Source organism: Hypomesus nipponensis, chromosome 23, assembly GCF_054491055.1.
Source record: "Hypomesus nipponensis isolate SF chromosome 23, ASM5449105v1, whole genome shotgun sequence".
Lineage (NCBI taxonomy): Eukaryota > Metazoa > Chordata > Actinopteri > Osmeriformes > Osmeridae > Hypomesus > Hypomesus nipponensis.
The window spans coordinates 7,849,899-7,874,078 of record NC_140383.1 but is presented as its reverse complement, the minus strand read 5'-3'; the positions used below and the strand labels follow the sequence as shown (position 1 = coordinate 7,874,078).

The window sequence follows — 24,180 nt, the reverse complement described above, 5'->3', positions numbered from 1 at the left end:
AATGTATCCCAGACTAAATAAAATATTTTACTGATCATTACTTTCGCCTACTCTCCTTTCTCTGTCAGATGATGGTATTTGTGCCTGATTTTACGCGCCATCTGAATTTGTTGAGTTACGAGAAATTGAGTTCAAAACTTTGTCCAGTAGGTGGAGATATTACTCAGGATATTCAAAATATCAGAACCTATGGTATGTGGAAGTTTTCAAGTAATCAAGTAATCAGTCGTTCACTTATTTAACCCATCATCGATAACCAACCAACGGTAAATTGGTGTAATTTGTTGCAATGGATTTCTGAGACCATATGCAACAAAGTGGATACATACACCCGTTCTCCTAGCACAGTGCAATTGAAATCCATGGTCAGGCCTTATTTGACACGAAATAAATAAAACACTGGATTGCAATCACGCCCAATATCCTTGCCATCGTCAGTGAACGAGCGGAAAGGATGTATTGTTTCATTGGTGCTTGAAAGTAGAGATAGGAGGTCCGGGGGAGTGGCTTTGCCTACATGTGGACCGCTTGTTTACAATGTGAGGAAGAGAACAAGGTGTGTACACTTAACGTCACTAAAGTTTCCCTACCCCGCGGCTGCCCATTTGTAAGCGATCCAAAGTGGAATAACGCATCATCTCTGGTTGTGCCATCAGGATCAAAATAACGGAGTTGGTGAGTTGAGAAACTTATGGGATTATGCAAATACTGTAATAGGGCTACAAGAAACAAGTATTAACTTTAACTGTGCTTTTTTCAATGTGCTTTATTCTAATATGTTATCAATCAATCAGTGTAATGGCCATTGAATAGCAATGTCCACATCGGTGTTACTAACAGTAATTGTAGGCTGTAGAAAGCTGTTACCACACAATTAATGAAGTATATAGGATAGCCTACCAGTGTTCATGGGCAAAGCCTGTAAATTATGAAACCTATTTTTTCATGAGGTTCATCCAGTTACATTTTGAAACAGTATGCTATAATATTATGATATAAAGTCAATAAGTATTATATTTAGTAGTTTAATTTTATAGTAGGCTTCCCAGAAGCCAACTTCTCTCTCTTTCTCTTTGTCATTATGTGAGCAACGTCCCACAATTGTCTGTCTTTCCTGTTATGGGGAATGACTCCTCTGTTCTTGCTCTGTCATTGTGGTTTCCTCCACTTTACCATGCCTCCATTGTGTCAGACCCAGAGCCTCGGAGTTACAGTAATAGTGCTGTGTGAGAAAACAAAGGAAAACTTCAAGTTTTATCACACACCTTTTACAATATGGGATACATGGAACTGTATGGTCACAAGAACCAGCTCAGAGTGTAGCAGAAAATACCTCACTGAATCTATATTTATCACCTCACACTATCAGATTATATGATATGGATTTACTGGTCAGAGAAGTACCCAAAAGTCAGTTAGGGACTAATGTTTTTATTATACAAGCCTGATCAAAAAGATTGATTTAGAATGGGAGTCATCTTTTACTTGAAAGGTTCAGGGGTCTGATCTAACATTATGAGCAGAGGGGAAGGAGGAGAGAGATTGAAGGAGGCATGCTAGAATACTCTTCTGTGTTTCATGACCTTGTGTGCTTTCTGTTCTCCATGCTTACACGTTTCTTGGAAACATTACACACAGTGTTGTGTTCTTCATTCTCTATGCATCTGAGATGATTTAACTCTTTTATGACGTCACTGCTTTTATGGTGGGTGCAAATCATCTCACTGATGGTAAATGCAGAATAGGCTCATACATCCAGTATGCCCTCAGAGTGAAAGCCTGGCCCTGCGGCCAAAGAAAGAGCACAAGAGAGAGAGAGAGATAGAGAAGCTATGAGAGGGGAGAGTGGTCAAAACATAGAATGATGAAGACCGACATGTGACTAATGCGAGTTAACCCTGAGGTCTGGCTTTGACCCTGACACGATCAGAACCCTCAGTGTCCTACTAACCTCCACCCATATTACTGTAGCTCTCCCCCTCACCACACATTCAATGACTCGATATAAATCAGGCTCTGGTGTGACAACAAATATATCCCACTGAAACAGACCTCCACACTGGCTGTAATACCAGTGTCAGGTTTCCAGTGTGGCCCCGTGGCTGATAGCGTGGTAAGGGACGTAGGAAAGGAGAGTTCAACCACACACCACAGGACTGCTGCTCACCAGGACTGGGACTGGAGGAGGGCGGACGGGGCTGTAAAGCATTTTCATTGACAAACACACTTCCACAGACACACACACACACACACACACACTTCCACAGACACACACACACTCACAAAACCATAGATGCTCTGTGTTTTAAATCACATTGTCTCTGAATAAACTTAACAGCAGGTACTCATAAAACATCCTATTATTACTAAATGTACTGTAGAAATACTTTATTATGATGGAGGGAAGAGACCAAGTCCCACTGGTTTATATCAAATAAGCAGTCTGGAGAACTTGTAGGTGATTACTTCTCTCTACATGTCTAGACCATTATTATCCGGAGTAAAAGAACAATTTAAAAGTAATTACTCTTCTTTCATACCTATTAGTCCCCCTTCGCTCCATTGACTATGTTCACGATCATTCACACAAAACTCTATTGATTAATTATTGTTATTAGTGGCTAAGTGAGGCACTCCCCATCCCAGCTGTGTGCATGTTTCTGAATCAGATCAGTCTGATGGATACAGGCAGGTGTTGCAGTATGTTGAGGAAGAGCCCTTCACCACCCTCTCTGATTGGCTCTGCAGATTGATTAGGTGCCAAAGCTAATAACAATTTTGTTCTTGCTCTATTGAGGGTATTAGGTATGTTTAGAAAGCTGGAGATTATCCAGCAGTTATATGAAGCACATACAGTATGTTGATGTTGTCATGCAAACCTCTCTACCCACCCTTGTGCAGTATTCCTTTTCCTCTGTTCCCATATGAAAGGGTGGGTCTGGCTGGGACTGGTAGTTGAACATAATTGGGCTGGGGCTTTGGCTGGGGCTGGGACTGGGGCTGGAAGTGGGGCTGGGGCTGGAGGTGGGACTGGGCCTGGAAGTGGGGCTGGAGGTGGGGCTGGGGCTGGAGGTGGGACTGGGCCTGGAAGTGGGGCTGGAGGTGGGGCTGGGGCTGGGGCTGGACGTGGGACTGGGGCTGGACGTGGGACTGGGGCTGGAAATGGGGCTGGAGGTGGGGCTGGAAGTGGGGCTGGAGGTGGGGCTGGGGCTGGAAGTGGGGCTGGAGGTGGGGCTGGGGCTGGAGGTGGGACTGGGGCTGGAAGTGGGGCTGGAGGTGGGGCTGGAGGTGGGGCTGGGGCTGGATGTGGGACTGGGGCTTGAAGTGGGGCTGGAAGTGGGGCTGGAGGTGGGGCTGGGGCTGGATGTGGGACTGGGGCTGGAAGTGGGGCTGGAGGTGGGGCTGGGGCTGGACGTGGGGCTGGGGCTGGAGTTGGAGCTGGTTGGAGTGTGTTGGTGGATAGGTGATGTGTTTGCTGGCTGAGAGGTGGGGATGTTGAGTTTCTATGAGAAAAACTGGACTGAAAGGTTAAATAACATCAACAAGTGCAAGCTAGGGAGTATGCAAACAAGCCTTTGTCAAAGAGACAATTGTAGTTATTAGTTTGGTCGTTAGGCTACATGCTGTGCTCTTTTTTGGTTCTTTCCTCTCCTGCTGTTTCCTGTGTGTGTATCTATAAGTCTGCTGTGTGTGTGTGTGTGATAGAGAGAGAGAGACAGAAAGAGAAAGAGAGAGAGATGAATAAAGGGAAAGCAGGTTGACAGACATATTATTCAAAATGTGTCATTAGGTTTAGATATAATTACTGTGAAGAAGAGGTGTGTCTTGATATTGGTCTGTGTTGGCTGTGACCTGGCCTTGGAATGTTCTGGTTGTGTGTTCTGGTTGAGTGTTCTGACTGTCCTGTCCTGACTATATCCTGTCTTGGCTGTGTCCTGCTTGTGTCCTGTCCTGGCTGTTCTGGCCAGAAGTGGTCGTTGAAATTGAGATTGAGGGAGCTGTCTGCATGTTGAGGTGCTGACAGCCACAGATCATTGTGTCATGCGCTCCCCTGGCAGGGATTAGGCTAGCAGGTTGCAACAGGATGATCTGTCTGCTCCTGACTGAACTGCACCTGACCCTGTCCTCACTGGGAGGCTGAGATGTTTACCACTTTCTCTACAGGCTTTCTTGGGCTGTGAAGGAGATGAAAGATGGAGGATATACAGGTGTCAAAAAGGACAAATGTTAGTGTTTAAAATCAGCAAATACCAAGCAAGTGAAAACATGCAAACACTGCAAAGGAATAGATGCTCCGACTCTACCACCTTATCAACTGCCTCATGTTGACATTATATAAAGCCCATTATACAGTTTATCAGTTTGCCAGACCAAATATTATTTGTACTTAAAGCATTATCTTTGATATCACAGTTTGTGTTATCATCTTTCCTTATAAGTGTTTGCCCTGCACCAGTGCACATTCAGCACCAGATATGAAAAAGATTGGTGGTTCGCTGGTCCTGGACAATGGAACTGTTGAAAATAAAGAATTAGAAGTACAGTAAAGAAGAGGTGAGGCAGGCACACATAGTTCCCTCCACACAAACACACACATACACACCCATGCCCCAACCACACATTATTTACAGTGTACACACACGTTTGTTTGTCTAGACTAGTCAGATGGCATGCTAACAAACAAATTCCCCTGCTGCCCAATAGAATAAAATAATAACCCATTGTGTTAGTTTGATATATCATCTTAATTAATGACTTCTCTGTGCATAGTCCACAATTACAGAGTCCTGCCAAGTAGAACTCCGCTTCCTTCCTCCTGGATCAGCAGAACAAAGCTGAATCTGGCGCCAGTGAGCATCCACAGCAGACTGAGGAAGGGGATAGACAACACACACACAGTGGACAGACGCACGGACAGACACACAGTTGGTACTGCTGTCAATCTGAACAATATACAGTTATGTCTCAGAGTCTCTTCTATATGTCTAGCTGATTTACGACTGGGTTTTGTTATGCTTCTCCAGCTACAAATACACTCCGTTATTATCGCTCGTCCGGGGAGGTTTGTTTGAGTTACAGCTGGACAATGTGGTTGACATGAATGCATTTATTTTTGTTCGCCATTGTTTCCCCTAGAGCTCAGTCTGTTCCAGTAGTCTCTTATAATCCACTGGCTCACAGTTATACATACGACCAGTGTGTGAGTGTGCGTGTGTTTGAGTTTGACGTATTGAGCTTGGTTGAGACTGAGACAGAGAACAGACTTTGAGATAACCATGCCTCTGGCGGCAGCTCTGTGTCACAGAGGGAGATAAGCTACCCGAATGAGCGTGTGCTAGCTGCTTGGATGCTGCCCAACTTCTACCCTCAGATCCACTTGGTGGGTGCATGGGCTGGAAGTGGTGGGTCGGGGGTGGAGGTGTGTGTGTGTGTGGGGGGGGGGTGCATAGCCACTGGCCACACCTCCAGTGTGGGTTTCTCTTGACTGGAGAAGCAGAAGTACCTGCATCCAGCATCTCCTCTACCCTGTCAGCGAGAGCTTTGCTTGGACTGACAGTGTACTCTCTCCTCCTCCTCTTTTAACATATCCATGTCCTCCTCCCTTACTCAATCTCTCTCTGTAGGAACACCAGCGCTGGTGCTCCAGGGCCTAGATGCTGTACATCAGGGGGAGATTATGGATAAGTAATAGCCCCAAGGAGGGCTTGCAGGCAGGGGAGAGAGAGACACAGAGAAACCCTAATAGAGAGAAGAGAGACTGCTGGCTCTGATTGATGTCACTCCAGCAGCATCCCATGTCCTACACGGCTCTACAGAAGACATAGGACCCCCGCCACCCCTCTGATAGCAAGGGATGACTAAGGGATGTTTAAGGGATGACAAAGGAATGACAAAGAGGTGAAGTTCACCGTGCGGTACCCCATCACCCCAGCATTCCTCACACTATCTGTTTAGGATTAGGTGTCCTTGTATAAATCATGGTTGTCACCCCCCCACCCCCTAGTTACTCAGAGGGATGAGCCCCCCCTCCCCCCCCCCCCTAATGGTGTGTGGAGCTGAGCCTCTGCCGGCTTGATCGGCGAGCTTTCCCAGTCTTGCAGATGGTCTGTGGGTACGAGGGACTGACCCCCTGCCCCCCGCATCTTCATAATGCAGCACATCAGTCTCCATGGGAAAAACATCCCTTATGTCCTTTAATGAGCTTCAAATGCTGATGGTGCCTTAGTATTAGCCTGGAGAAAATGTTCCTTCCCTGGCTCCTTGCCCCAGGGGTACAGTTAGCGACAAGTCAGCTATCTGGAAGTGCTTTGCCTAATGCCAGTAAAGTACCTTTGCCTTCTAATTAAGCTCTTTCAGCTAAAGTGGTTTGTGCTCTTTCCTGTGACAAAAAACAGTACATGAAAGTGTTTTCAGTATTGACGTCTAGACACACAGCTTCTATGTGACAGGCATGCAAACCCAACATAATCTTTAACAAAATATTTGCCCATTTACAGTATGAGCTCAGATGCACAGAACTCAGTGAGAAAAGGAAGAAGAGTGGGGAGGAGGAAAGAGAGAGAGGTGGGGTTAGGTTAGTCACATAGTAAACTGTCTGTCTCAAGGTCATGGCATTGGGAATTGTCTCCATGTTTGTTTTCGACAATACAATCACAGTTGCCTACAGTATACTTGAGCCAGGCAGGAAATGAGGTGGAATTCTCTGTGTTATTTCTCCTCTTGTTACAATGTTTCCTCTTCCTTTACGTATAGAATTCCTACATCTGGGAAGACACTGAGAAAGAGGGACTTCAAATTTGATATCTCTGGGGAATATTCCTTCCCATTTTCACATTCCTGAAGACCTAACTGTAGTGTGCAAATGTATTGTTTTTTCCTGTGGCGCTTCAGTGCCTCGTATCTGGAATGTCTGACTGAGAGATTCGTTCAGATTTATTGGCCACTCTGTCTCCAACTATATCTGACTCTGTGGCTCTTTAAACATTACATCCTCTTTCTGCCATTCCAGACCAGAGATATTCCTCTACAGTACATGTACATGCACATGCACACGCACATGCAAACACGCACACACACACACACACACCAGTTGACTGTTTACTGTATGCGCACATGCACACATGCAGGCACACACAGAACAGCTTGCGGATGGTTGCCGTGGTCAATCCAGCCCTCCATCATAATGTATCTCTGTGTGTGACCGGTCCAGCAGTCGTTCAGACTGACATCTGGACTGATGACCTCTCTCTAAGATCTGTCTAGCCGTGACAGGATCTGTTCTGTTACGATACCCACATGGTCATAGACACGAGGCCTGAGAGAGGTTGTGGAGTCACACTCTTGTATGAAATCTCTAGAAACCATTCATTTGATATGTTTTCTTCACTAAATAAGACGTCAGACTAAGGAGTGGTGCTTTGTGGATAAACAACATGAAGCTCTTTATCATTCCACACACTAAGCTTACAAGATTATCACATTAGGATTGTCTTTTCTCTGACATTTTTCATCTAGTTTTTTCCCAGCAAAATGTTTATTTGAAAAGGTTTTATGTAACAATTTAAATAATAAAATCCACTTGCTAGCATTTGGATAACATTCTTGCCAAATGATAAAACTCTGCCAAAACATTGGTTGTGATTGAAGCTTTTTTTCAAAGATATTCACTTGAGTCATATGCAGCGAAGACTGTTGCTGCTTAAATGGTCTGTTTTTCATTAATCATCATCAGAACAGTCTCATTATACTGTAGCTGATGAAGGGACCTCAATACCAACTGATTGAATGAGGCTGAGATCACAGGAAATCCCACTCTACTTCCAGTTAAAGCACACACACACACATGCACACACACACACACACACACACACACACACACACACACACACACACACACACACACGCAGACACACAGTAACACAGACTCACCGTTTATTGTGTCCTAGTGAATGGCTTGAGGACACAATCCTTCACAAATGAGCTGGAATTTAGCCCTTTAAATATGTTCAATGCCTACAAGACAACAGTTGCTCGTGAAAGTTGTAATCACTGTGGTAAACCATGTTTCACAATCCTGTGATGCTTAGGGGGAATTCAGCTTTTGTGTCTTTTGAGTGTTAAACATCAAGATGAACCATTTGTGTTTGAGTGCATCCTTTTCTTTCACCACAGAGACAACAGAGTCTTTGGACTATGAATGCCGTTCCATTCTCCTGTTACCTTAATGGCCAGTCCTGTGTCTTCTCAGGGTGAAAAGCCCTAACATCAAGTAAGATGTGTAAATCTCTGTGTCTGGGCCTCCCACACCCCCCAGCCAGATGTTGGTATCTGGAGCTAAAAGGAACCCAGAAAACTGTTCTGTCTCTGGTATGTCGGAGCTGCACGGTCTCACCCCATTTACCTCACAGGTGCTAAGCCTTTCAGAGAAAACCCAACATTTCTGACACAAGCTGCATGTTCCCGGAATCTGCTTTTAAAACACTGTCAAGGCAGCAACAGAATAAACATGAACAACGCGTTGATAGAATCATATTAACGAGTATATGGTTACAGTTATGGAGGAAATCCTATATCCATCAAATGTACAGTTTGCCTAACTTTTGACATCCAGTAACTGTGAGAGAGTCGCTGCTTCAGGAGTGGGCGTGCATGTTGTTGCCCCAGCTGAGAGCAGCTGAGAGCGGCTCTGGAGGTTTGTTATCTCAGCCAGGCTTGGGCCTCAGGCCTGAGGAGGAGATGGTGTGGGAGGGATTGTCCTCTCTTGGCTCTATCACCCAAAACACACTGTGACGCACATCCAGACATATACCCACTCACATCCTCTGGCTCTCACACGCCATTGTTTCAGCCCACAGGTGCTCCGCTACGATGATTCCCCTTGGAAGCAACCAGTCACCCAGTCTCCTAGCCTTCAGTCTCTCGGTTGAGAGTTCGACCGGGATTCTTTTAAAAGCCTTTTTTGGTTGCTGGAGCTGTTGGCACACTGTGTGTGTGTTTTTGCAACTTAAGCAGATAGTTCTTCATCCAGGTTTTGAATGTGATTGCGCTGTGACAGCCCCCCCAAACATCTTGTCAATCAAGCGGAATGTGGAATGTTCCAGACTGACTGTGGCTTGTCTCTGTTCTGAAGACTGGCAGTGTCAGTGAGCTGAGAGTGACAGGGGTGCTCATTGAGGAGGAGAGACAGGGTGAGCCACGGAAGCCCTCTGAGCTGCCCAGGTCTTTGTGTGAGCAGAAAGGAGGGACTGGGGTGGTGGGGGGTGGTTGGTTTCTGCTTGGCTGAACGCAATATTCCCATGCAGCTCTCGATGTGTTGGGTCCTTTCACAGCTCACTAAGGCGGCTAATGAGACCGCCTGCTTTTTTCTTTCAGTCCACGTCCACCCTGAGACTGTGGGGCCTCCATGGTCTCCTATCTTGGGGTATCTTTGTCTTGGCTGTCAGCTGCCCTTCGTGGCTCACTCTGAACACAGTCAGCACAGGCTGCCTTTGACAACACTGCGTTCAACAGTTTGTTTTTCATTAAAACACAGTAGCCTGCAGCCATACTCCAGAAATAATTGAAAACGTATTGTCATAAACAACTTTTTCAGCATAAATTCTCCCCGCAAACAATCCATCCCTCGCGTACAATCCACAAAAAAATGATGAAGTTATTTTAGGGTTGGTGTAGTGCCATTATGCTTATACCCTCCTTCTCTATTGTAAAGTAGGGATTTTTCTCGTGCCTAGTCCTCGAGTCTTGCTATGCAAACACTATTGACTTTACACATCTGATTAATGGTCCGTTTTCTGAGAAGGTGACAGTGTTCCAGAGTCCTGGGATGTGTCCAGACTCCACAGTATATCCAGCCTGATGTGGAGGGATCGTCCAGGCAGCACCAGGCTGGCCCTCCTGCTGCTCTCCTCTTTCTCCCTGGCCCCAAAGCCAGGAGAGAGAGGGAGAGATGAGAAATCATTCATCCAGATGATGGGATGAATACATCACTTATATGCTTGTCACCCATACACAGCCTCTAGCACGACTCAGCACAAACCTCAGCTATGTAGCTATGTGTCTGAGTTGGTCCATCTTTTAAAAGCAGCTTTGGCTTCTGTGAGAAGCATACAGGGTAGACAAATGTTTCAAATGCGCCTGGTATTGGAACTTAAGGTTGCAATCCAATCCACATGCTTCTCTATTTGAATCTCTCCCAAGATTGTGAATTAAACGTTTGGATTTTCATATTTTGTTCATCCTTTGACAGTCAAACCTCTCCGCTGTTTCATGCGGGATATGTGTGTGTGAGTGGGTATTAGCCTACGTGTAAGTGTGTGGATGTGTGTGTGAGTGGGTATTAGCCTACGTGTAAGTGTGTGGATGTGTGTGTGAGTGGGTATTAGCCTACGTGTAAGTGTGTGGATGTGTGTGTGAGTGGGTATTAGCCTACGTGTAAGTGTGTGGATGTGTGTGTGAGTGGGTATTAGCCTACGTGTAAGTGTGTGGATGTGTGTGCTTGTGCCCCACTGCAGCTGATATGGGAGGATACAGCACCAGGGAGAATGGGGCCTGTTTCCGACAGGGACCCCTGCCATCTGGAAATGGCTCACATCCATCACTTCCCCTTCCCACCATGGCTTTGACTCTGCTTCCCACTGCTTGTTTGTTTGTGTTTGCCCCTTTCGTCCTGTAGAACACAGGACACACACTGGCTGGCCATGGGACAGTTGGTTCTGAAGAGCCACTGTGTCCCATCACAGCTGCATTCCACGGTCTGGTTAGTGGTTCCAGAACAGCATTAATGTTCTATAAGGTAGAGGGGTGAAGCATACTAACTCAGAGCACAGCCTGAAGTCTCCTCAAAGCCCCTAATGATGACTGAATCCACGTCTTGCTTATTCATTATCAATCAAGTTCAATGCATAAATGGGAACTCCTGTTTTAATGTGTAACTCAAATCTCTGTTTCCTCTCCTGGGTTTGGTTAGTGATGACGAAAACACAGAAGGAGCCACATTTAAAACGCTGAGCACGCTTGGAATAGTCCGAGAGGTTGTGTTTGTACTTTTATTATTATTTCCATTTCACTAAAGCTCACACACATGTAGCCAATAACGCAAGAATGTTGTTTTTGGTTCCTTCAGTAAGATGAATAGCCTTTTTGTAGACATGTACCAGATTCTCCTGTCTCGTCCTAAGCCTTGCACCTGTGGCCCGGCCGTCGCCATCAAACCCGCCCAGGAGAGTCCCTAAAATTCAACCGTCCATTTTTCTCCAAAGTGTTCCCTCCTTCCCTCCACCCCATCATCGTCAAAGCAGCTGATCTGAATAACAGAACTTGCTGAAGGCTTCTAGATCTATGTTAATGAGTGCATGAGTAGATATAGAAAGGAAAGAGTGGCCGTTGGAAAAGGAGGGAGAGAGGGAGGGACAGAGAGGGCGGAGGGGTAGGGTGGGAGAGTAAATCAGGGAGGGGATTAAGGTGTTGCCAAGGAGAGGCTGTAAAGCTGTCACCTCCTCTGATTCCTGATGCTGAGCAATCACACCACTTTGGCTCCGTCCCCTTGCGTGTGGATAAATCACTGAGCCCTTTATTGTGGGATTTTGCAGTCACTTACTGACTTTGGCGTGGCACAATTTCTCTTTGAGGTAGACCCCATAAATATGAAGGAAAAATACCTTTCCACCAGCGATGAGTTTTCAAAATGAAAGTACTAGATCTGGGTCAAATCACTAAGTGCCCTCTCTGCTTCCAGTGATGCCTGTATTGGAAAGGCAGATTAATCCCAAACCTTACGTAAAAACAACATCGAACTTCCTTGGGCAATAGGAAAGTTGTTGTTGACTTGCTTTTACATCTGATCTACAATCCTCCGCCAGCATTGTTGACACTCTCTCCAGGCTGTTTCATAGCACCACCACTTACAAACACCGCACTATGCCATTCAAACACTTCACTATGGGAACCCACCACACAGCTGGAGAGAAACAAACTCCATGGAAGTGCCTTACAAAGACCTTCACTCTCTATGGGACTAAGGGCCCATTTGGGGATTATGTTTGAGAGAATATAGTAGGTAGCAAGAATACAGTCTTTATTCTATTCAAATATGTGTAAGAGTATACTTAAATCTAATTGAAATGTAATGAATGACAAGTGTAATTAAAATATACAGACTTATATATGCAAATACGTATTAACAACTTGAATAATTGCCTTTTATGTTTCTACTTATTCATTGCAAGTATACTTTGAATATAATTGTTTTCACTTGTGACAGTGCCACAACAGTTTACATCCCCTATACATCCAGTCCAAAGAGCTGAGAAGGGTGCAGAGTGTTTACCTATTGTTTAACCCCCTCTCTGGAGGAAGAGAAAATAAAGATGGGTTAGCTGATTAGCCATGGGAACGGCCCTCTAAACAATAACCCACATCAACCCCCCGGCCTGAACACCCCCCCCCCCCCCTCCATGATCTGAAATGAGTCTGGCAAAGGTCATGCACCCCACCAGTTCCCTAACACCGCTGGCCATTTCAAGTCTCTGTCTTGAGGATGGCTGAGCTCTGCAGTGGTGATGCAATCCCAAGCCCTTATAATGAGGACATCGGTGTCATTTCAGAGCCGGCTGTCACGTGGCTGTGGTGACGGAAGGACAAAGATGAGGAGCAGGGAGAGGTTATGGTTCTGGTTCTGTGCCTGAGACCTAGATAATTTGGTTAGCTCCCTAAGCTAAAGCCCAAGCCTTACCCCAGTCAAGTGTCCTGGGTTGAAACCGAGTCGCTCACATAAACAAACACACTCTTTCTGACCCTCGTATCTAAAAATGTCCTCTGTTGCATGCCACCACTTAAGTGCTTCCATAAACACCATTGACCTGAGTGTGTGTGCTGTACCTTGGGACGTGTGTATCCATCAATCTAAACCTAGATGCCACGAACATTGGCGACAGGGAGGATGAGTTCACTGCACTGCCGTCTTTATTTAGACAACATAACCCACGTCAACGGACTTGTTGAGACAAAGCTTCCTTCTTGACGGATGAAGGGGAAAGGCCGGTTTGTCTTCGGTCTGTCGCCTCAGCACTTATGTACATACGTCCTCCTAGTCAAGCTATGACCATAAATGGTAAATGATCTTACCAAAGCTCGCCCTCTTGTCAAATAGATGGATTTCACATCCCCTAAGTTCCCTGTCCATTTAATCTCATGCAATATGACACATTACAGGCCTCCACGCTCTATGAAGCAATGCAGGTATTTTTCTTACTAATATATTTGTATGTTAGTTGGCCATCTACTGTACATGACTGTACTCCATTCCGGGGACTAAAGATTTATTCAGGTGTACAATCCCCATTGTAATAGCATGACTGAATATGAATCCATCCATCTTACAGAGTATTCTGTTTCTGGTCCTATTTCATTTTTTTGCTGATTTATGAGCTCACCTGAGGCCTTGTTATGGAATAGACTTACATTTACCACTGAATGCCAGGGAGGTACTATAACTAATAAACATTTTTATGGTGAGCCTCAAGAGAATAAATCACATTTGGCGTTGATTTGGACACATGTACAGTGTAAGGATGTCAGGAAACCTGTAGGTAATTTAAATCAGTATTTATACTCTCAAAATTATTGATATTTTGAATACAACTCTCTTATGCTTTCTTTTTTCTCTGTCATTCTTTCTCTTTCATTTCCCTGTTCTGTCTTCTTGTCTGCCTCCCTCCTCCCAGTGAGCCCTTGGCTGCCGTGTGGACCAGCCTGTGGCGGCCGTAAGAGCGACCGCTTTCTACCCAGGAGCAGAGGACCTGTGATAAGATGACTGCAGCGCCACGGAGCCCCGGCTGGGCCTCTGCCTCTGTGCTGCTCGCTGTGCTCCTCCAGCTGCAGTGGCTGCAGCCTGCAGCCTCCTCCTTCTCCTCCGCAGCAGCCTGGACGCAGCCTGGCCCCCGCCTGCAGCTCTCACATGCAGGTACTGTAGACACGAGCTGAGCTACTGCGCCATCCACCATCACAGTGTCTCCATGCTAATAGTCACAAGCTCGCGGTCAACAAAAGTTGACCGGCTATCAAAGTGAAGTTCCTAGTGACCGTGAATGGTAATATTAAATAGAAATGGATGGACTTAAGGAATCATTACCTGGCATTAACCACTGGAACTTAACAACCTAACAAAAAGAAGCCTTAGAAGTTGTTACGCGTAAAGTTAGTTAAAAGTGCTAACCAGTCTGTATAGTAATGTGTCTAAGGGGCTTACATTAACGTTTGACATTGGTGAAAACCATTGAACCTATGAAGTAACCGTGACGACCGCTTTGTGAAGTCATGTCTGTGTCCATAGTCACTGCAATCTCACTTTCCAAATGCCGAACATTTTACACAAATGCTGGAGGGATCCAAATCCCCCCACAATGATCCTGAGGTGAGCTAGTCCTCTGGTTGGTGCCCTTCTCAGAATGCATGTAGCTGTAGGGTCTGTGTCAGGGCCTATTAACCTTTTATGGGCCAGACAGCCAGACAGTAGCTGTAGGGTAGGGATACCCACCACAGGAAACCAGTGGCTCAGCATGACCTTATGAGTGATTAAGATGAACATCATCTGCCAAAGACTCAAACACAAACAAACAGACTGATTGACAGTCAGACCAGCAGATGAACAGATAGACACAAAGACAGATGAACAACTACACACACGCGCGCACACTCACATACACCCCCACCCAATAACCACATGACTACCCGGTTGAGTTCAGGGGACTACACTCTGTCTGCATGCTCCTCCTCCATGTCTTCCTGAGAGGAAGGGCGGTCTCCGCTGGATTCCTGAGGTCAGTTTCTGGGGTGAATCGGGATGTACGCATACTGGGCCCGGGGATACACCTTAGTGTGTGTGTGTGTTTAGTTCCGGTAATCGTCAGTCTGCTCTCCATTATCTCTCAGCGTGCTAATAATATATTAACAGAGCCAAACATGACCATCATCTCCTGGCTTTGCTGCATCTATGGAATTGCGGTTGTGCTGTGGGGAGGACAAACCACTCAACGGCTAGCCCTCTTTCCGACGCAGACGTTACTCATTAGAGGAGAGATGGGGAGGGGAGGTGAGGGAAGGCCGGGGGAGGTGAGGGAGAAGCTTGTTTTCCTTGTAGGTACTCATACTCATACATCATACTTCACAGTCTAGATACAGCAGGGACAATTTATGATGCAGAGTGGATGAACAAGCATGGAATGGTAGCTAGACTTGGCTGTGTGAAATACCGTCTGGTTTGAGGATAGTTATCAGAGATAGGGAGTGACACTTCAGATTAGTGTCAGTGGTTTAGTCATGTACAGAACATTTGATTTCCATGTGCTGCCACAGACAATTCATTATTCTTTCCAAGTCTTTCCAAACTGAATATTTTGGCTCCGGATTTGTTTGGAGGACAGAACTGACTAGATAGTGCAGAGTGTTTCCCTGCATGCTTCATGTATGCGTGTCAGTTGTCTTACAGCTGTGTTACAGACACAGGATTATTAGGACAGATGGTTTGATTGTTCTTGAAAATCTCCGACTTCCTCTATTATTGCTTAGTTAACCTTTCAGTCAAAGCTGCGCCGACAGACATTGACACTCCTACACCCCAGCGGCTTCTCCATGGGCTGCTGTCTGACTGTCTGACGAGGAAGGTCTGACAGAGGGATGGATCCGACCCAAGGTAAACAGAATGACTTCATGTCTCTGGGCTGTGCGATGGGAACTTCACACTCCCAACTATCATTTGGACAGCTGCACCTCCACAGACAGTCCTACGCCATACTGATAACACCTCGGTCACTTAGCCTACTCCCTCACTCATGTCAGACTATATTGCCACCGGGAGAGACTCCACATGCTCTGGGTATCAGAAGGAACTGGTTATACTGTTGCACTTCTGTTTGACTGTCGTTTCTGTGAGTTCTCTCAAGTGTGGGAGATCAGAAGTTTCTGGAATGTGACCCGTGTCAGGGGACGGCGTCTGCCGAGGGGGCGTGGCCTGTGCCCTGCGGTGTCATGCAGTGACCCCTGGCTGGGTGACCTGGGTGTCTCTGTGGTAACGAGGTGGGGAGGACAGGAGCGAGGGGATGACACGGAGAGAGAGAGAGTCTTGGTAGGGGTTAATGAAGCCGTCAGGCCTGGATGGAAAACAGAACTGGAAGGCCGTGGGGAAGAATGCTGTTAATTAGGCCTGGGTGTCCTGGGGTTGATGCTGGTGTGTGTGTGTGTGTATGTGTTTGTTTGTGTACGAATGTGCCTGTGTGTGTGTGTGTGTGCCTGCGTGTGTGTTTGCCTGTGTGTGCATTCCTCACAGCGGCTTCAGGAGTGTAGCTGTTGCTGACAGTGATCAATGATAGACGATGGAAGCCCTTTCACTGTCCAGCAGATAAGGGCTGATGTGTAAGTGATAGTGTATCTGTGAGGTCTGGCTGTTGCTGGTTTACAGAGAGGATCTGGGTCTACTCAGCACACAGAGGTCAGGAGGCCCGGTCTCTCTCTCTCTCTTGGGCCTTGTACTACCACGGTCAGGGGTGTGGGGTGGATGTGGGGAGTGGATAAATGGGGAGTTGTGTGCATGTGTGCGTGATGGTGTGAGGTGATGGGGGTTTCAGCACCATTACAAGGGCACTCAAGCAATTAACCACACACACTCATTCTCTAACACAAACATACACTCGCTGCCTGTCCGCGTCTGTCGCTGTCTCCCTCGCCCTCGCTCTGTCTCCCTCCCTCTCTCGGGGTTGAAGTGCTACAGTGTTTAGTAAACAGTGAAGGTGAAGCAGCTCAAGTCTGTCAGAGTAAGTAAAGCAGAACAGCGGGTCATTTCAGCCACAGCTTTCATCTCTGGGGGATCTCAGGCCCTTCACACATGGATATCCTGAAACACCAGCCTGACATTGGGAGAGCTGGTGTCTGTGCACTACAGTTGTGTACAGTGTGTGTGCGCAGCACAGCACAGTTGTGTACAGTGTGTGTGTGATAGATGGGGGATGAGCAGTAGCAGGACTGAGACTCGAGAGGAAACTGAGGATTAGGAACACGACAAAAGGAAAGATTTGAAGAATGTCATGATTAACTGGACATATCAGCCATCTCAAGGACTTAGCGACTCACTTTTCTCTCTCTCTTTCTCTCTCTCTCTCTCTCTCTCTCTCTCTCTCTCTCTCTCGCTCTCTCTCTCTCTCTCTGTCTCTCGCTCTCACACACACACACACACACTTGATGTTGCTACATTATATAAGCCACTGCGAGCCACTTGTTTATTTGTGTTATCAGTTTACTAGGTATGACTGGGATGTCCAGGAAGGGTCCTTAAAGTTTTTGCCTGAACATTTGTGTAGCCACAGTATTAGACAGTCTGACTTGCCATGTCCAGCATTTTGATCTCAATTAAAAACTTTGAAGCTTGATGTTTGTCTGTAAGCCAGGTATTCATGTGATGGGAAATCACAGAAGAATGGAAGTCTGAGAGCTCTACCAATCAGATGGGCACTATGTTCAGCAGCTCCCTGGGGACCAATCAGAGCTGGGATCTTGTGTGTTGATAAGTATCGTGGTGCTCGACTGCCAAGCAGCTATTGTTTTAGAGAAGATAAACATTATAATACCATTGTGTCTTAGATATTGGCAGTCAACAAGAGAGCTTTACAAACACATGTAAACACTTTGTATCAAGTAGTGCCTTTGTAGTCAGCGGTGCGTGTGTGAATGTACGTGTGTGCGTGCAAAGTGAGAGACAGAGTGGGGCACTGAGAGGACCATCTGTGAATATCCTCTGTACAGGGGCGTTCTCATAAACCTTGACTTTGGGGCTTTAGTCAAAGCTATAGTGGTCATTTGTATTAAACGTATCTATCCGGTCTTTTATCATCGAGAAAAAAGACACATTTTCACAAGTTGGAACGGCATCAAAGGCTATCGAAGCCTATCAAAGCCTATTAAAGTCACCTTTTAATTTATTTTCAAATCTCCTGAGGTTATAAGTACAGAAGGTTTGAAGGATTCCACGCTCAGAGAAGGGAGCGATGGCAGAGATTCAAACAAAACATTGAGGAGATTAGTGGGGCAGTCTGTAGACAAGAGGGGGACGTTGTCTTCTAGCAGAAGGGGCCGGGGGTCATGTACTGACCTTCAAGGAGATGTCATCACTCTGTTTTCTTTGCCGCTCTCTCTCTCTCTCTCTCTCTCTCTCTCTCTCTCTCTCTCTCTCTCTCTCTCTCTCTCTCTCTCTCTCGCTCTCTCTCGCTCTCTCTCGCTCTCTCTCTCTGTCTGTCTGTCTCTCTATCTCTCTCTCTTTATCTCTCTCTCTTTATCTCTCTCTCTTTATCTCTCTCTCTTTATCTCTCTCTCTTTATCTCTCTCTCCCTCCCTCCATCCTTCCCTGTCTCTGCCTGTCTGTTTCTTAACACCACCTCAGTCCTCAGGTATGCAGGGTTTAGAGCTCGCCCCGCTGTGGATATTGTCATTGTCATTTATTTAACAGAAGGAGAAGCACCCTGTTTGGGAAACGAGTGTTTCAGTCCCTCGTACAGCAGCGTTCACAGTGAGCTGATCTCTTTGTGTGTCTCCCTCTGTCACACACTATTGACTACCTTTTGGAACTGACATGCTGAATGAGGCTGCGTGCTTCAAGCTGTGTGGTCCTGTCTTCTTGATTAACGTTTGCACGGCAACATGCAGTAATGAAGGCCAGACTGATTTTATGCAGTGCAGAGCCCATTAAATTTCAGCAAGTCTTTCACTCTTTAATTTGAACTGGAGCATAGAGAAAGAGAGAGGATGGGAAGAGAGAGGATGAGAGGGTGAGAGAAGGAGAGGGTGAGAGAAGGAGAGAGAGAGAGAGAGAGAGAGAGAGAGAGAGAGAGAGAGAGAGAGAGAGAGAGAGAGAGAGAGAGAGAGAGAGAGAGAGAGAGAGAGAGAGAGAGAGAGAGAGAGAGAGAGAGAGAGAGAGAGAGAGGGAGAGAGAGAAGCCGAAAGACAGACAGGGATCTGTTTGTCTATCCTCTGTCCTTTTGTCTCTCTTGTCTCCTCTTAGCATGACTGTAGAAGCTGGGGTGAGGCTGGGCCTCTGACCCCTGAAGGTAGAGAAGATGGGGAGTGTATGCTTTAGACTCGTCTTCACTTCAAAGGGCCGTTTGGGCAGTTTCAGCAGACAGGGGGGCTGTGGTGAGGGTACAGAACAGGGCCAGACCTGTTGTGGTGTCATCCAGGAGCTGGTTAGTTAGGCACAATCTGGACCAAGATAGAAGAACTGGTAGAGGTGAGGTGGTTTTAATTTTCTCTATTAGATTACATTAGAGAATCACTCTGTTGAAAATCCCAGTCTGGATAATAGGATTGAATCTCTGTGGATTAATCAAAATCCAGAAAAGAGAGGCAGTCAGAAAGGCTGACAGACAGCTTGATAGAGACGGTAGTAACCTGAGTAGCTTGGAACGAAAACCATTTTCCACCGCAGAACACAGAACCTTAGATCTCAACCACACAGAACACCACTGGAAAACAAACTGACATCAGCCACAGACCCGCCCTGTCACTGAGATAAACAGAAAGGAGATACCCAGGCTACCTGACTTCACTAAGAAAACAAACAGCAGAGTTTGGTTAAAGAGCTGAAGGGGAAATATGTGTCATTCCGTTCGCTCTCATTCTTTCTCTCTCTCCTCCTCTCTGTCTACACCAGGTCAACATCTTACTTCTGGTAACGTAGACAGGAGTATTGATTTCATGCAGCTCACTGATCAAAGGCTTGAAACAGTTGGTTAGTTATTTTCCCAACCTTGTGAAGATCTGGGTGCATGGTGGATGTCTTGAAATCTAGCACTAGTCTATGGTGATTAGTTGGATGCCTTGAGGGTTTAGGTTGGTTGAGGGGCAGTTCTATGGGCGTATGTGAAGCCCTCTGTGACATGCTTGCATGTAAAAAGGGCTATACAAATACATTTGATTTGATGCATTAAGATAAACATAACCATTAACAAAACGGTTGGTTTCAGTACTGTTCAAAAGTACCTTGATTTTTTCCAATCATTACGACTGTTCTGGAAGAATCTTAGCGTGAAGTTTGATAATCCACAACTGATCCCTATCCTGGACGGTCCATGTAAACTCCTCATACACTACTGGGTACATAGAACATTTACTGTGTTTGGTTTCTATCATTCTTTCTATGGCAGCTATTCCACTGTAGACCAACCATGAACACTTTAAGATGATATCCCCCCAAGGCCTCTCTGACTCTTAGCGTGCGTCTGGCAATCTGGCAATCCTTCATTGACAAGTGTGTCTGGTATTATCCAGCTGACCCAAAAACCTTGGCTCCTATGCTACCTGTTGTTGTATGAAGCAAAAGGCACATTTCTGTTCTCCAGTGTGCATATAACTTTGGATACATTACCATGGTGTTCTGTCATTGAGCTCACAATTTGTCCCTTTTTTAAGATGTCAGAAGTCCTTTGAATGCACGAGTTGAAGCATCTTGGACTTGAACCGTGAGCCTGTTAGTGTGATGAGAGCCTGCTCTGTTACTGTAGGAGGAGCGGGGGCTGCTTGACGTACATGTAAGAAAGTCAGGCTGCCTGTCGTTCCAACATCATTGTTATTCCAGATGTTTTGATGGCATGCGAAACGTCTTCCATCTGAAAGACAACAAGTTACAGATCAAACCTCCCCACCTCTTCTGCCCAGTCATTCCTGAAGCATGTGTGTGTGTGTGTGTGCACGTCACGACCCTTTGTCTTAAATGTGGTAGCAGACTTGGCTTGAACAGTTTTTCCAACCACTTGTTTATCGATAATCAGTTCAGTTCAGTTCAGTCACATCTGGCCACCACCCATCGTTCATCATCTTAAAAGTATTCCTTGCAGGTGTTGGGCAGATACCCAATACTTTCCTGCATTTAATCTATTGTACCTTGCCGTGAGACGTTAAACAAATGTTTGTCATTATGACACGTCACAGACACACACAGCTTGCCATACAACCAGCACTTATTCAACAGTTTCTCAGGGAAACTAATCCAAACAATGGACTTTGGATCCGGAATTTGTTAAATTCAGTTCAGATTTCAGATTGGCGGTACTCCACAAAGCCCTTTGTGTGTGCACTTGTGTGTCTGTGTGAGTGTGTGTATGTGTGTGAGTGTGTGTGTATGGGCATTTGCGTATCTGTGTAGAGGGTTCCTGGGGGGCAGAGGTCAGTCCAGGAGGCTTAATCAAACAGTGCTTCTCTGTATAGCCAGAACTAATTAGGTTGTCTTGACCAGGTGACCTCTGAACTCTGAAACCAGGGTGCAGAAAACTGTGGCTGTGGGCTGTAACCAACCCAATCAAAAGATCTCGCTCAAGGGTATTGGCCAATCAAGGCAATCAGGGCATATTTAGAGGAAAAGGACAATTTAGACTCACTGCATTATGTCCATTCTGATTTATGTGCAGGTCAATCAACTGCCAAGAGAAATAACGCTTGGACGGACAACAGGAAACTTATGTAGTAGTCCAACATTAAGTAATGACTTATGAAATTGGTATTCATTTCAAGTTGAGGTATCCTCCAATGAGGGTGTATATGACTATAAATCTCAACTTGACAATGTCACGCGCATCGCCACACATCTGACTACTCTGTCCGGATTCTCCAGAATGATGCCATGTAGAAGACATCCAGAAATATCCACAGATAACTTGCATCTCACGCATTTCCCAATCTGGTCTGTGTTACTGCCCATTCGTTACGACCTGTGAACATGAACACCGTCCTACACTCCTGGGTTTTATGTGCTGGGAAGATGTTAACCTGTATAACACCATACACTATTATACCATCAGGCTCTTAGTCGTTCCTCTGACCTTCCCATATCTGGACAGTCTGATCCTTGATATATGTGAAAAATAACAGAATAGTGTGCATGTGTGTGTGTGCATGTGTGTGTGTGCATGTGTGTGTGTTCAGGACATGGGAATAGGGTTGGGTATGGCACACAAGTGATTTTGTCCATTTTAAAAGATGACAAGTACCATGGCCTCCGGTATATACTACTGTTATTGTTACTTGGAATATGTACAAAACAGCGTGTAATCAGGAAATACTACTTTTCAGCATAATTTCAGAGCCATATTAATGTCGAAGATGCAGCTATTGATATAACAATGATTTCATGGTTAGGTAATTGAAACCAGATCTGTGATGTGAACATGTGTAGATATACTGATATAATCAGTGGGAAACTATACATGGAAAGGATTAGCTGGGGACACATGGGTTAAAACCAGGCTCAGTTCAATCTGCTTATCTGAGCTCTTGAAATTTACAAAATGTAAAAATAGCTGCAAGCACAATGGCAGATTCCTCCTCAAAATGGCAAAAATATGTGGCTTACAGTTGCTAAACAGATAATCTGAGTGTCATGATATAAATAAATACTACAGATGAATCATTGGTATGTTTGACAACCAGAGGATTGACCAGAAGACCAGAAACCAGTATTTCTGTCAGAATCCAAAAAACTAAAAAAGATGGATGGAGGTATATTTGAACCTCTGACCTTGTGTGAATGCCAGCTCATCGTCTTACCAAAACATTTTTCAAGTAGGCTGAAAATTCTTCTCCAGGTATAAGATCAAACGAATGGCCTGTGTCCAGAAGGCTGCCATTTCGTCCAGATATTGTATCAAATGAATGGCCAGTGTCCAGAAAGCTGACGAGGTGTCCAGATATACAGCTCTGCAAAAAATAAGAGTCCAATGCACCTTTTTCTTTCCTTTCCAAAACTGTTGATTATGATGATACCAGAGGAATCCTAATGAGCAGTACACGCCCCGCCCTCCCCCTCTCTGTTTCAGAGCTGCGTCGTGAGAGGAACAGTTCAGCGCTGTTCTGGGATGGGGGTGTGAGCGGGGGCTACCAAGCCCTGCTGTTGGATGAGGATCGTGGTACACTGCTGCTGGGAGGGCGGGACCACATCTACCTGCTCCAATCAGACAACCTGGAAAAGCCCACACGCACGGTACGCTGCTATCCATTCACAAATACACAGATACACTACACATTGCCATCACTTCACATTGATGTGGTTCGCCACGATGCTAACCTATGCTATGCTAACCTTTCTCCTTTCTCCCTTTTTTCTCTCTGGCTCTGGCTCTTTCTATGCTCTTTTTTTCCTCCAGATCTATTGGCCAGCTGCTAGGGAGCACATTGAGCACTGCAGACTGGCAGGGAAGAACCTATTGGTAAGCAACAAGTCAAAGCCAGGACAAACAAACAAGATGTCTTCCCACACAGCTGAGGTGGTCACTGAAGTACATTCCCTGGCTCAGATAGAGACAGTCCTTGTTTCTATGTAGCCTTGTTAGGACATGCTCTTGGTTTAGGAGACCCCGGAGTAAAATGGTATGATCTGGATATAATTCCCTTTGTAAAAGCAGGACTATCACTATCTAAGTCAAAAGACAGATGCAGTAGTAAGTAACCGATTGGGCCCTTGGTTGGTCCTCTTGTTTTCAATGATTTGTCTAATTGACCTTTGTTTTGTTTTCAGACGGACTGTGCCAACTACGTGCGTCTGTTGCAGCCCTTTAACAAGACTCATGTGTACGCCTGTGGGACCGGTGCCTACCACCCACAATGCACCTTCATCCATCTGGGGCACAACACGGAGGTGAGGGGCCAGCCCTGATGAGCAGACAGGGGCTGAGAGGCCAAAGCTCTCCCTGTAGGGGGTTAGAACGAGTGAACAAGGGTTTGAGCCACGGGGTTGGGATTAAGATGGAGGATTCGACTCCATTCGCCTCGCTGTCGTCTGTTTCTTGGGTGCGCTTTGATGGATCCACAGGACGCTGTGCGAGGAGAGAAGACATGTCCTGGAGCTTTATATGTAACTTAATGAAAACCAAGCCATAGCAAATCCAATTAGAGGAATGGATTCCAGCTGTTGCAGAGATCTAAATCCCTAATCCCTTTATTGTTATCCCTGTTTTCATCCCTCTCTTCCAGGAGTTCCATCTCCTGACCCATGCAGTGGAGTCAGGGAGGGGCAAGTGTCCCTTCAGCCCCAGAGAGCCCTTCACTGCCCGCCTCACAGGTCAGTCTCCCCACACTGGGTGGCTCCAAATAATACAAATACAACACATACCTGTTTCTGTGTTGTATAGCGCAACTTGGTATGTTTTTCTG

The 24,180-nt window shown here is 45.8% G+C and overlaps 1 protein-coding gene across 2 annotated transcripts in view; it reads left to right on the top strand.

The window, feature by feature from the left end:
- Window positions 1-536: 536 nt before the first annotated feature.
- Window positions 537-24,180, top strand: part of LOC146234056 (semaphorin-3D) — a 31,704-nt gene continuing 8,060 nt past the window's right edge. The window contains exons 1-7 of one of the 2 annotated variants that reach the window (XM_084688712.1): window positions 10,464-10,756; window positions 10,967-11,030; window positions 13,722-13,960; window positions 22,848-23,011; window positions 23,175-23,237; window positions 23,546-23,665; window positions 24,001-24,088. In XM_084688712.1, the coding sequence (XP_084544838.1) occupies window positions 13,807-13,960; window positions 22,848-23,011; window positions 23,175-23,237; window positions 23,546-23,665; window positions 24,001-24,088 (589 nt within the window). In that variant the 5' untranslated portion in view covers window positions 10,464-10,756; window positions 10,967-11,030; window positions 13,722-13,806. Of the gene's footprint in view, window positions 676-10,463; window positions 10,757-10,966; window positions 11,031-13,721; window positions 13,961-22,847; window positions 23,012-23,174; window positions 23,238-23,545; window positions 23,666-24,000; window positions 24,089-24,180 lie in introns of those variants that run through there. The other variant, XM_084688711.1, reaches the window with a different exon arrangement.